The following is a 13,714-nucleotide window of genomic DNA, read 5'->3' on the forward strand; positions in this document are numbered from 1 at the left end:
CTAGTGTATCACCCCCCTGCCCTGTTTGTTTTCACCCTTTGTTCTTCTGTGTTAGCTTTTATTATTTTAGGAAAACACTGGGATTTTTTAGTGCTACAAGGCCAAATCCCAAGAAGGTCTGAAGAACAGAGATTACACTCTCCGAAGCTGCAAGCCTGTTCTGCTTTTCACTGCTGTCTTGCAGTCTGTGGTGGGGACATTGCACACACCCTGCATGGCCTTTGGGGCTGGAGGATCCTCGAGGAGGGGGCTTTCTCTCCTGGAGAGTGTGACGGGTCCTGGTGTGGCTGTCAGGAATCTGGCCGAGGGTCGTTGTGTAATACCTGCTCCTCTGTGTCATCCTAACCCCCTGTGTGGTCAGGAGCCTGAGCCAGCTCTCGTAGTCCAGTAATGTTGAAAGATCCGCTGTGGATTTTCTTTATCCAAATGTCAATGTGGTCTTAAATTGGACACATGCAGATTCTGCTGCTCCAAAGCAGGACAGGTGTTCCACAGAGGAGTGGTAGCAGCCACTTCTCTTTTCCTTGGGTGCCCCTTTCCCAGGCTTCTTTCTCTTCAGCCCAGATTTAAACAGAGGTGTGCCCTGGAGCTCACCATTGGGCCTTCCCTCGTTGTCCTCAGTTGGCTTGCAACTCTCTTCTGAGGGCTTGGACAACAGCAGGGACCACACCGCCCAGCCTCAGTCTGGCAGTCCTTGGGCTTACCTGCAAAGCCTGGAAACTTCTGCCTCAAACTCACTGCCAATCTTCCCGCTGCTCAAGTCTAGGCCTCCCCAGGATTCTTTGCTCTGCGGCAAATTGGGAACAGGCTGCAGGCAGGTGGGGTGCTATGAGCACAGTCGGGCCCGGGCTTCCTTCTCCCTCGAGTCCCTGCACCACCATCTCCCTTGCCCACCGGTGGTCCCAGTGAGCAGCCACAGTGGGCTTTTGAAACATAGATCTGATCATACTACTGCTTATTAACACTTTGGAGCCCTTCTGGGGAAGTGACTGGTCCACTGCCCAGTCCAGGGTGCCAGAGTCAACCTTACTTAGTGTTTGGATGGTGGCCATGCCAAGCGCAGCCTGACACAGCCTTGGCTCTGAGCAGGGAAGACCCAGCCCGTCCTCCTGGGCACCCTGTGGGTGGCAAAGGGGCTACCACAATGCTCCCCTTATATCATCTCTGCAGTTTAGAGATCCTCCTAGCATCGTCCCTGCTGGAAGCCTCGGGGCCTCTGAAGTTCTATTTCTGCTTCCCCAGCCCCCCATCAGAACCAGGTTGGGGTTCTCCAAGGAAGGGCCATCAGGGCAAGGCAAGCATTCCTGTCCCTCCCTGTACTTAGGAAGCCACAGTGGGATGGAAACAGGATGTGGTGTGAACGTGGGGTTGGGCCACGGCTCACATATGCCAGTCTCCAACAGGGCAGGGATGTCATCAGAGCCACCCCTGACAGGTGCTGTGTTTGCCCTCCTGCCCCCACAGTTCACTGCCAGAGGAAAAGAGCAAGAGCAGCTCCTCTTTTGAGACCTGCCCCAAGCCGAGTGAGAAGCAAGAGACCGAGCTGGGAGAGCCAGACCCTGAGCAGAAGAGGAGCCGCGCTCGGGAGCGGAGGCGGGAAGGCCGCTCCAAGACCTTTGACTGGGCCGAGTTCCGCCCCATCCAGCAGGCCCTGGCTCAGGAGAGGGCCAGCACCACGGGGCCCACAGATGCCCACGAGCCTGGGCACCCTGAGTCAGAGCTGGGCGAGCTGGAGCGGGAGCGCACACGGCGGCGGGAAGAGCGCCGCAAGCGCTTCGGGGTGCTCGACACCGTGGATGGGATGGGCTCCGATGACGCAGCCCTACGCATGGAGGTCGATCGGAGCCCAGGACTGCCTGTGACCTCTGACCTCAAGACGCAGAATGTCCATGTGGAGATTGAGCAGCGGTGGCACCAGGTGGAGACCACCCCTCTCCGGGAAGAAAAGCAGGTGCCCATTGCCCCCCTTCACCTGTCATCCTCTGAGGACGGAAGTGACCGGCTCTCCACACACGAGCTAACCTCTCTGCTGGAGAAGGAGGTAATGGCCTAGGATGGGCTCCCTCCCTGCACTAGCCTTTCCTGAGCATCAGCTTTGCCCAGCTGTGGCCTGAGGGTTTCAGCCACATAGTCCTTCCCCTCAAGGGACTTGCAGACCCTTAGGGGAGACAGACACACAGACTGGTCCTTCCAGTTGAGGCAGACGCTGAGAGATATGCAAGAGTGCCAGCTCCTGGTGGGAGGGGGCATCAGGGCCTTTCAAGGACAGTTCACTGTGCAGTGGGGACACTGCTATTTAGAGCCGGGTATGGCCAGACACAAGGCTGGTGGGCTTGTAGGGTCCAGATGGTGTGCCTGTTCTCAGAGCGTAAAATAGAGTTTTAAGAGGGAGTGGGGCATGAGCAGACCTAGTTTTGATCTGCACCAGGCAGTCCTAAGTTGACCAGGCCCAGATGCTTGGATGATGGCCTGGGGACAATTGATCAGGCCTGAGAGGGTGGAGGGAGGCAGCAGGAGAATCCACCCAGGCTGGATTCTAAACAATTAGGATGTGAAACCAGGCTGTGGTCAGCTGGGGGGTGGGGGAGGCCCCCTGTGACTCGTGGCTCAACATATGGCCATGGAGCTTTCCTCCATATCAGTCCCACAGGGTGCCCTGAATGCAGAGATAAAGAAGCCAGCCCCCTGCATTTACAGCATAAGGTGTTCTTTTATGAAAATGTACCCCCAAATCAAGTCTGCAAAACTTCAGCAGTGGGTGTATGTGTCTGAACAGGGAGTTCCATGGCCAAGGAGGTATATAGTGTTACGGTCTTTGCAAAACTCCCTGTTCCACCTCCCTTTAGGGACACCCTTCAACAGTGTGTTTCAAATGTGTTTTTTTTACGTAAGTACCTCCTTGAAGTTGAAGAGTAGCTGCTTGGGTACTCTTCACGCTTCTCCTCTTTTCCTATTTTATTACATTTATGAGACTGACGGTTGTAACTAGCATCCGCACTTCCACTTTCCATTTTCTATACCCATTAATAAAATAATAAAAGCAAGATGAAATAAAGCAACAGTTCAAACTCACATTGTTCTAAGCTACCAAAAGGGCCCTACCAGCCAGCAGGCCCCACACTGAACCTTCAGTCTGAGTTTAAGACAACAGTCTGGGGAGTCAGTCTCAGTGTTAAAGTCAGGGGTCCCCTGGTTCTCACAGCACAGCCTGGCTGTGCACTGCGAGGAGCTGGCCCCAGCTGTCTACCATACACCCATCTCCCACTTACCGAGAGCCCCTTCAGTTCCAAATGCTGCAGGTAAAGACCAGATCAGCACATCTGCAAAAATGTGGAAACTCCAGAAGTCTTGGGCCACATGGAAGGCTAGATGAGTCAGTGTGTGCTTGTGGCCCTGTGCTTTGCAGTTGTTTTTATTTTCGTCGTTTTGCTTTAAAATGTATGTCTTTTTGCCAACAGCTGGAACAGAGCCAGAAGGAGGCCTCAGACCTTCTGGAGCAGAACAGGCTCCTGCAGGACCAGCTGAGGGTGGCCCTGGGCCGAGAACAGAGTGCCCGGGAAGGCTATGTGCTACAGGTAGGGTGGAGGGGCTGCCACGGCCCATGGTGCAGTCAGGGGCTTCAGTGTGAAGGACCCATGCTCAAGCCCAGGCAGGCTAGGAATGTGCAAAACCCGGCTAAGCTGGGGCAGCCTCCCTGAGATTATGCCTCTGGGCTCCTATGCCACAGGACGGGGAACCTCTATATCCAAGGACTTTTTGGTAATATAAAGAACATGTTGGTGATCTCTCCTTTGGCTCTCAAAGTAGCCAATATGAGTTTGTGATAGATACCATACTTTTGCATGAATTCTAATTGTGTTCACACGAGCAGTATTGGACCCTAGTACAAATTGAAGACATTGAGTCACACAGTAAGCCAAGTGCCCACTTAAAGACCAACATCAAGTTAATGGCAGAGCTAGAACTAGATAGCCCATTCCTGCCTGTGTCTGCACCACCCCTGCAGGCAGGCCTGGGACTGCTACCACTGGCCTAGTGACCTACTTTTTACTCTGCCAAGGCTGGAGTTTCCGGGGGACAGTGTGGCCACCCAGCCCTGAGCCGACCCAGCTGGCTCAGCCTAGAGAGGAGTTGAGGGCAGCAGCTGGGTCCTGAGCTCACAGCCCAAGCCCAGGATAACTCCGTGGGGGATGTCTGTACTGCAGAGTTCTAGCTAGCAGCCAGAGTCACAGGATGCAGTGGGCCCCAAGCTGGTACAAGGCAGGCAGTGTGTGCCAACTTTCCTACGGCATTCCAGGCTCTGTGCCACAAGACAGACATACTCCTGCCCCTAGGGAGTTGTAATGCTGCTGGGGAGACTGAAAAACAAGTGCTGGGGGAGAAGTACAGTGGCGTGACAGGGAAACCTGAGCTTTTGGTGAAGGCTGGGGATGTGGCATTAGAGTCAGGGTCCTGGATTTGAGTTCTGGTTTGCCACTGACTCCAAAAGTAAGTTTAAGTGTCCCCCTTCCTCTGTAGCAGCAGCTTCCTACCTGTGTAGACTTAGGCCTAGTGATCCCTGAGGGCCTTCCTGCTCTCAAATACTCAGAGTCTCTGTGACGTGTTGATTGTCCACATGTGCAGACCACTGTGCCCTTCGGTGTGAGTTGTCCCCAGCTGTAGGTGGACAGAGCCTGCCTTCTTGCCTCTCCCATGCTGTTTCTTCTGCTGCATGTTCTCTCAGCCTTCTCTTTCTTTCTCCCCCTTGTGCCCTGGATCCTTGTCCCTAGCACCCTCCATTGTAGTCATTGTCCTGCCAATTTCAGACTTGGGCATCAGGAACTGGCTGTGGTGGCCTCCCCCTCTCCTGCACATCTGGTTCTGAGGGCCTTCTAGGTCATTGGTACAGGCCCTCCAAGTTTTGGGAGCATCTTTTTAAGCCTTAGTTGGGCCCCATCCTACAAAAATTGACCTCATGTCAGGTGAAGGGCATTAGCTGCAGACTTTGCACATTGCTAACCTAAAAACTTGCCTTCACATGTAACTTGGACGATCGCATGAGCCCACACTGAAGCCCCTGTCGGTCAGCACTGGGCAGAACTGGTCTTCAGTACTTTCCTGCTAAGTCTAATAACTTGTTACTTTTCACCACCTGTTGAGCTTTGGAAATGCTTATAGTCAAAAGTCAGCAGACAGGGGTCTTTGGGGTTGAGTTGACTGCTGGGGTGGGTGCTGCACTAGCTGCTGGGAGGTGCTTGCATGGTTTAGACGTTGAGCGTGGAGTTTGACTTGAATTAACATAACTGAGTGTCACATCTGTGGTTTCCCTGCCGGCAGACCAAGAGAGAGCCACAGGCAGGCCAAATTCTTAGACTGGGCTCTTCTCACTCTTGTTCATGTTGTTTCCCCACATTCTATCAGTTCTGTCTGTTTTGCATGCCTTTCAGTTTGGAGAGCTTTATTTCATTTGTGTTTTTTGGTTGTTTTTCTGCAAGCTTCACTCTCATTTTGCACCCCACAAAGGTCTGTGTTGTGGGTGGCCACATTTTACTCCGTGCTTTCCGTTTCCCCTCGTTTTGTCTTCTTACAGGTAGAGGTTAGTTCTTCCTGTTACTGTGGAGGACTGGCTACACTTTCCAAAGGAAAATGTTCTGATGTCACCTTGATGACATCTCCCGAGCAGTGACCTTCCTTCCTTCTCTTCCTCTTAGAAGGAAGTGACACCATTTACCTGCACCTCAAGTCCTACGCTTTTTCTAGGATTTGTTACCTAGAGTCATGTACTTTTTGTTTTGCCAAACAAACAGATGCAGGGGCTCCTCCTCCCTCCTGTCCCTCTTCTGGGCATTCTCTTGTCCTTTAGTCTTCATTTTGCTTGTCAGTGTTTTCCATTATTCAGTTTCGTTTGGTTCATTTCTCCTAGAAGCTGTTCGATTAGAGCTGTTGTTTGATGTTATTGTCCATGTTTTCTGTTTACCTGGAAGGAGCTTCTTACCAAAAAAAATTAAGGTGATTTGTTGGATTTTTTTTAATGGGAAAAAAAAGTTGTGCAAAGGATAAAAGCCAGATCCACCAAGGAGCTTTACTGTGGTTGTTCCTGGCCAGAGGTGTGACACTCAGAACTGGGCAGCCCGAGTGTTACTAACCAGTATTTAATCGGTTTTTTTAAGACTGAAGTGGCCACCTCCCCATCGGGTGCCTGGCAGAGGCTCCATAGAGTCAACCAGGATCTCCAAGTTGAGCTCGAAGCCCAGTGCCAGCGCCAGGAGCTCATCACGCAGCAGATTCAGACCCTGAAACGTAGCTATGGGGAGGCCAAGGATGCGATCCGGCACCACGAGGCCGAGATCCGGAGCCTCCAGGCTCGGCTCAGCAATGCTGCCGCTGAGCTGGTCATCAAGGAGCAGGCTCTGACCAAGCTCAAGGGCGACCTAAAGCTGGAGCAGGGCAGGGTCCGCGAGCAGCTGGAGGAGCGGCAGCACAGCGAGGCTGCACTGAGTGGCCAGCTGCGGGCCAGTGAACAGAAGCTCAAGAGCGCTGAGGCCCTGCTGCTAGAGAAGACACAGGAGCTGCGGGACCTGGAGATGCAGCAGGCGCTGCAGCGGGACCGGCAGAAGGAGGTGCAGAGGCTGCAGGAGCGCATTGCCAACCTCAGCCAGCAGCTGGGTGCCAGTGAGCAGGCTCAGCGGCTGATGGAGGAGAAGCTACAGAGAAACTACGAGCTGCTGTTGGAGAGCTGTGAGAAGGAGAAGCAGGCACTGCTACAGAACCTAAAGGAGGTGGAGGACAAGGCCAGCGCCTACGAGGACCAGCTACAGGGCCATGCACAGCAGGTGGAGGCCCTCCAGAAAGAGAAGCTGAGCGCCAAGTTTGAGGGCAGTGAGCAGGTGCACCAGCTGGAAGAGCAGCTGGAGGCAAGGGAGGCCAGCCTCCGTAAGCTCGCCGAGCATGTGCAGAGCCTCCGAGATGAGCGGGACCTCATCAGGAAGCGATTCCAGGAGCTGACAGAGCGCGTGGCTGCATCTGACATGGACGCGGTTGAGCTCCAGGAAAAGCTGAGAGGAAGAGAGGCTGACTACCAGAGCCTGGAGCACTCCTACCGGAGTGTCTCCAGCCAGCTCCAGAGCATGCACGCTCTGCTAAAAGAGAAGGAAGAAGAGCTGAAGCACATCAAGGAGGTGCACAAGAAAGTTCTGGAAAAGAAAGATCAGGACCTCAATGAGGCTTTGGTTAAAATGGTTGCCTTAGGGAGCAGCTTAGAGGAAACGGAAATTAAACTCCAGGCAAAGGAAGAGATTTTAAGGAAATTTGCAAATGAGTCTCCCAAAGGTGCAGAAGAGTTACCAAGCACCCTGGAAGAAACAGAAGAGGATGGCATTTCGCTCTTAGGCCAACAGCTCCAAGCCTCTGGGACACCCCTGGGCTTCCCCCACACAAAGCTCGAAGACGAAGACCCAGGGATAGCCTCAGAGGAGCAGGGTGGTGACAGCAGCCCCAGTAGAGAAGAGAACATGTTGTCCCCTAAGTCAGCAGAAGTATCTGATAGAGAGGGGCACCCACAGAGCACAGCCAAGCCTGACCAGGGAGTGCCTGGTGTTAAAAGGCAAAGAATCCGGTTCTCCACGATCCAGTGCCAGAGATACATCCACCCTGAAGGGTCTGAGAAGACCTGGACCAGCAGCACATCTTCAGACACCAGCCAGGACAGGTCACCCTCGGAGGAAAGCATGTCCTCAGAGGCTGCTGCCAGCACACTGCCCACAGCTGGTGACTCTGAGATGTACCTCTCCATCATCCACTCCCTGGAGACCAAGCTCTACATCACGGAGGAGAAGCTCAAGGATGTGACTGTGAAGCTGGAGAGCCAGCAGGGCCAGAGCCATGAGGCGCTGATTGCACTGCACCACCAGTGGGCCGGCACCGAGGCACAGCTCCGCGAGCAGCTCCGTGCCAGCCTGCTCCAGGTGGGTGGGCTGGCCGCCCAGCTGGAGCAAGAGAGACAGGAGAGGGCCAGGAGCGTCCAAAACCATGTTGGGGAGCTTGGAGACTTCCAGGTGAAAAACAGTCAGGCCCTGACTTGCTTGGAAAACTGCAGGGAACAGCTAAGATCCCTGCCGAGGGCTGGCCAGGAGGACGAGCAGGACGCACACATGGCCTCCCTGGCCAGCATGGAGAGCGCACTTGTGAGTGCCATGCAGGCCCTGCAGCAGTGGCCAGCCTCTGCAGATGGCAGAGCCGAGATGCAGCTAGAGGAGAACAGGCAAGTGGCCGCACAGCAGCTGCCCCACTGGCCTGAGCTGACCAAGCAGGAGCAGGTGAAGCTGCTGTCTGATCAAATAGCTCTGGAGGCCGCATTGATCAACCAAATAGCAGACTCTTTAAAGAATACAACGTCAGATATCTCTCGAGTTCTCCACGAGATTTCTCAGGCTGGAAATTTGCTGCTGGAGTCTGAAGGTTCCACGGTCTCTGCTGGGGCTCCAGCAGATGCCTGGGCCAAGAAGGTGCTGGTGGATGGAGAATTCTGGAGCCAGGTTGAGTCCCTGAGTAAACACTTGGGGACGCCGGGAGGAGCAGCAGCTGGTGCATCAGCAGGCAGGCAGCAGAATGTCCTACAAGGCCTGGCCGACGCCACGTGGGTCAGGGCAGAGCTCAGCTTTGCCCTGCAGTCAGTAAAGGAGGCATTCCACCGTAGGTTACAGAGCGTCCAGGAGACCCTGCAGGGGACCCAGATGGCCCTGCGCCAACACAAGTGTTTGTTGGGGGAAATCCTGGGAGCCTACCAAACCCCAGACTTTGAGAGAGTGATACAGAAGGTGTCGGAAGCCCTCAGGCTTCCAGTAGGCACCGAAGATGGTATGCAGATGTCCTGGGACCTGAGCCCGCTAGAAGTACTGAGTCAAGATGCAGGTGGCTCCCAGGAGCACTTAAATTTGTCTGACCAGAACTCTGGGGCCCTTGTTGCTATTCAGGAAGAGCTTGCACAGCAGCTGAAAGAGAAGGCCAGGATCTTAGAGGAGATATCAGCTGCCCTGCCGTCTCTGCCACCTGTGGAGTCTCTAAGAGATTGTCAAAAGCTTCTTCAGGCTTCCCAGAATCTCTCATATAATACTTGTTTGGGAGGCCTCGGTCAGTATTCTTCATTATTGGTTCAAGATGCAATTATTCAGGCTCAGGTGTGTTATGCAGCCTGCAAAATCCGGCTGGAGTATGAAAAGGAGCTCCAGTTCTACAGGGAGTCCTGGCAGACCAGGGCGGCCTCCTGCCGGGAACAGATGCAAGCTTTCAGGCCCCTGAGGGAGGAATACGAGGAACTACTTCGCAAGCAGAAGAATGAGTACCTGGAAGTGATTGCCATCGTTGAAAGGGAAAAGGCAGAGCTCAAGACCAAGGTCACCCAGCTGGACCATCAGCAGAGGTGTCTGGAAGAAGTAGAAAGCCAGCACAGTGAGAACATGTTCGCTCTGCAAGGGAGGTATGAGGAAGAGATCAGGTGCGTGGTAGAGCAGCTGAACAGGACCGAAAACACGCTGCAGGCTGAGCGCAGCCGGGTCCTGAGCCAGCTGGATGCCTCTGTCAGAGATAAACAGGACATGGAGCGGCACCATGTGGAGCAGATGCAGACCCTGGAGGACAAGTTCCAGCTCAAGATCAAGGAGCTGCAAACAATCCATGAGGAAGAGCTGAGGACCTTGCAGGAGCACTACTCGCAGAACCTGCAGTGCTTGCAGGAGACCCTCAGCCTCTACCAGGGGCAGCATCCTGGAACCCTGCCAGCCCCCTCCTCCAGCTGGCAGGAGCCCATGGGTGCTCCACAGACAGCCGAGGGGCAGGCTGACTCCATGATGGGTCTTAGAGAGCGTATCCAGGAGCTAGAGACCCAGATGGACATCATGCGGGAGGAGCTGGGCCACAAAGACCTGGATGGTGATGCGGCCACACTGCGGGAGAAGTACCAGAGGGACTTTGAGAACCTTAAGGTCTTAACCACCATTTAATTTGCAAAGCAGATTCTCCTTCTGGATAATGGGGGTGTGGGACAGGTGCTTCTGGTTCTTAGGGTGGAGCTGGTTCTTAGGGAGGTGGTTCTTGGCTGTCGGCTACTGTACAGGCAGGATGGAAATCATCTTCTGCTGTCCCTCTACTCACTGGCCAGACCAGGGCTTGGGCCAATGGCTCGGCCTCTTGTTCAGCATTCCCACTGAGAAGGAGAACTAGCAGGAAGGTAGGGTGTCTGGCAGGAGAAGAAAGTGTAGTTTTTGAGCACCTCCTTGCCTGCGTGTCAGCAGATGCCTCTCCATGTTCCCCAGAGCAGCCTCCAGTTCTCCCAAGCCTTGCCTCCTTCCTGCCCCCCACAGAACCCCACCTGGACCAGCGGAGATTCTAACCTGAGGCTTCTGCCTGAGGACAGCCTGGAGAGCTGGGGCCCGAGGCCCATTTGGAAGGCAGACTCCTTCTCCAGACTGTCCTAAGAGAGCAGAGTTGGGTTTTTCCGACAGATAGGAATATTTGCACGATGGCGTCCAGGGTCCCTCTCCTGTCCCAGCTCTCCGTGAGGAACTGGCATTTGATGAGCACTCTGTATAAAAAAAAAAAGGGCTTTCCTACCAAGCACAGCTTCTAGCCACTCCTTTCCCTTCCTTTCCCCAGGAGCTGTCCCCTGCACCCCCAACCATTTCACACTCTGTCTCATAGGCTCTGGCATGCAAAGGTGACCCTGGGCCCCTCAGGTGGGACTGAGTAGACTGGCCTAGGCTCTCTGGCACATGCCTCTGTGAGCACACGCCGCAGCAGCCTCTCAAGCTTCTTGCCATCCCTGATACCTGTGCCCTCATTTCTTTCCCCTGGTAAGCTCTACTAGGTTGGCACCTCCCACACCCACTGGCAGAGCTGGGCTGGGTGCCAGCCAGCACTGCTTCCCAGGCTGTCCTGGTTCACAGGCAGCTGCCTGGCTACTCCTGCCATGCGCTGTCCTTGTGGACAGCTATGTGGCAGGCAACCCGTGATTCTGGTTTCAGCACCTTACTCCCCTAACTCTGAATGGAAAAGAAAGATGTGCTGTGCATCTGCAGCTGACTTTTCACCTGTGTGTGATGACACAGCCCCTGGGACGGATGAGCAGTGTGGTCATCACAGCACTCTTCTTGGGTGGGCCCAGAGCCACTTTTCACCATTCCTTTCCCAAATCAACCAAAACTTTTAAAAAACCATTGTGGGGCCGGCCCGTGGCTCACTTGGGAGAGCGTGGTGCTGATAACACCAAGGCCACGGGTTTGGATCCCTATATAGGCATGGCCGGTTAGCTCACTTGGGAGAGTGTGGTGCCGACAACACCAAGTCAAGGGTTAAGATCCCCCTACTGGTCATCTTTTTAAAAAAAATTTAAAAAACATCATGAATTGTAAGAGAGTTTCACTGGCTGTTTTCCAAAAATGTACATGATGACACTGTGGTCAGTTCACTGAGAGCAGCATCAAGATAGGTGCTGGTGCTCCTTGAAAAGTAAATCACATGAACCACTGCTTTGACCCCAGATACCGCTTCCTTCCCTGCAGCACCCTGGCAGCTCTCCACAACACCATCACATCCTGCATGGGCAGGTGCCTAGGCACATACCCTGCAGTTATGACCCACTTCCTCTTTGCGTCTGTGGGGGTCCCCCCCCCCCCCCAAGAGGGGCTGTTTTGGTGCTGAGTTAGTCAGCCAGGTTGAGTGAGGCCCAACACAGTGACTTCATGCCACCGGTTAGCAAGAGATCAGAAAGCAGAGAACTGCGTTGTGTTGAAGACTGGCCCAAGATTGTGCTGGGTCCAGTGTCACCCAGCAGGGAGGCTTCTGAGACACAGATGACACAGGGTAGGATGGGGCCTCCAGTGTTTGGGCACTGCTGCTCCATGCTGCCTCGAGCCACCGTTGTGTGGCATCCTCCATTCTGTGCCTGTGGCAACACTCGAGAGCCCATCTGGCAGCCGTTACTTTATGCAGATTACTACCTGGGTCAGGGAGACTGGGGTCTTGGCATGACAGCCCATCTTCTGACATCCACAGGCCAATGCCCACCACCACTACCACTTCACAACTCTGCATAGCAGTTATTAAGGAACTCTCTTGATCCCAGGGATGACTGACTTAAAATGTTACAGATTAATAATTTTTTAACATATGCATTCTCTAGGGAAGCAACTGGGTTTTAGGGTTTTTTTTCTTTTTTTTTTTAAGATGACCGTAAGGGGATCTTAACCCTTGACTTGGTGTTGTCAGCACCACGCTCACGGCCATCCCTATATTTGTATCTGAACCCTTGGTCTTGGTGTCATCAGCATCACACTCTCCCGAGTGAGCCATGGGCCGGCCCCAAAGCAACTGGGTTTTTAAAGATAACTCAGTGCTTCTGTTTCTTCGAATATTCCAAAACGCTCATATCAAAATAAGATTTATACGACCTACTTGTTAAGTGTGTTAACTGAGAAGCCACACAGGAGCTACAGCAAGGCAGTGGGAGGAATGAGGAGCTCATCCAGGGGCCCGAGCTCTGGAGTCCTGTAGCTGCCCTGAGGTGTGCGATGGCAGGAGGGAGGGCAGGGCCCAGGATGCAGGCAGTCTCCAGATGGGGCCACTGGGAGGGCATGCCCAGTTAATGGGGGACACTGCCCAGTGCAGCAAATGTGTTGCAGTAAAGACCAGACTATGACACCGAATTTGAAAATACTGAATGAAGGCTCTCAGAAAGGCCCCTCAACAACTGGGGTCTCAGATGAAGACATCTAAGTATGGTGATTCTGTTTCTTGAGATCCTTTCTTGAATCCAAATGCAAGAAGCCTGGCCAAGTAGTACAGAGTCGGGAGCTGAGTGGGGGCCCCCCGACTCATGCTTGTATTTGGAATATAACATGGCCACACTCTGATTTTTATTATTATTTTTTTTTAATTTAAAATTTTTTTTCTTAAAATGAAATTTTATTAATATTATTTTTTACATTCTAGGATGTTGTTGTGGAGCAGTTGGGAGGAAGGAGAAGAGGGAGGGAAGTGGGATGGAAGGAAGGAGGGGAGGGGCAGGATCGAGGCCTGTGGCACCCCCCTCAATCCCGTAGGGGAGACTGGGGGACTTCCAGCGGTGGCTTGGTCATTGCTGGGCTGGGTGCAGATGTTGGGGTGTGGAAAGTCCTCAACCCCCACTGTCCCAGCTCGGGAACCTGGGACCCTTCTTGCTGCAGCTTGATGGTCGTTGCTGGACTGGCTGTGGGTGTCAGTGGGCTATGGCCGAGGCCTGAGGCCCGAGGCCCCCCACTGCCCTGGCTCGGGAGAGCCCTAGGCACTTCCTGCGGTGGCTTGGTGCTTGCCACTGGCCTGGCTGTGCCTGTCAGGGATGCGTGGCTGAGGCCCTCCTCCCCCACCCTTGAGATTGGTTGCATGTGTTGGGGGGCATTGCTGAGGCCCCCGGCCTTCTCTGCTTTCTGGCTGGGTAGCCCAGGGGACTTCTGGTCTTTCTAGGTGTTACAGGTGTTCTTTCGTAGAATGAGACCTTTACTAGTTAATACGAAACTTCGTCTCTGGTCGCGGGTACTTTGTTTTTTCTTTCAGTTCTGTGTTGGATTATTTGCTGTTCCCACCATTTAAACTCTGCGCTGGAACTAATTTGTTGTCCTTTGCTTACTTCCAAAATGGGGGCTCTTCCTGTGGGGACCAATACTTGAACCCTGTGGTTAAGCTAGATTGCTGCTTTGCTGCTGAT

The 13,714-nt window shown here is 53.7% G+C and overlaps 1 protein-coding gene across 7 annotated transcripts in view; it reads left to right on the top strand.

The window, feature by feature from the left end:
• The window catches only part of MPRIP (myosin phosphatase Rho interacting protein), a 144,462-nt gene that overhangs the window by 109,722 nt on the left and 21,026 nt on the right, over nt 1–13,714 (top strand). For 5 of the 7 annotated variants that reach the window (XM_063110157.1, XM_063110159.1, XM_063110158.1 and 2 more), the window contains 3 exons: nt 1,465–2,041; nt 3,459–3,575; nt 6,150–9,959. In XM_063110157.1, the coding sequence (XP_062966227.1) occupies nt 1,465–2,041; nt 3,459–3,575; nt 6,150–9,959 (4,504 nt within the window). The remainder of the gene's footprint in view (nt 1–1,464; nt 2,042–3,458; nt 3,576–6,149; nt 9,960–13,714) is intronic. The other 2 variants (XM_063110162.1, XM_063110163.1) reach the window with 1 other exon arrangement.

Source organism: Cynocephalus volans, chromosome 10 (assembly GCF_027409185.1).
Source record: "Cynocephalus volans isolate mCynVol1 chromosome 10, mCynVol1.pri, whole genome shotgun sequence".
Taxonomy (NCBI): Eukaryota; Metazoa; Chordata; class Mammalia; order Dermoptera; family Cynocephalidae; genus Cynocephalus; species Cynocephalus volans.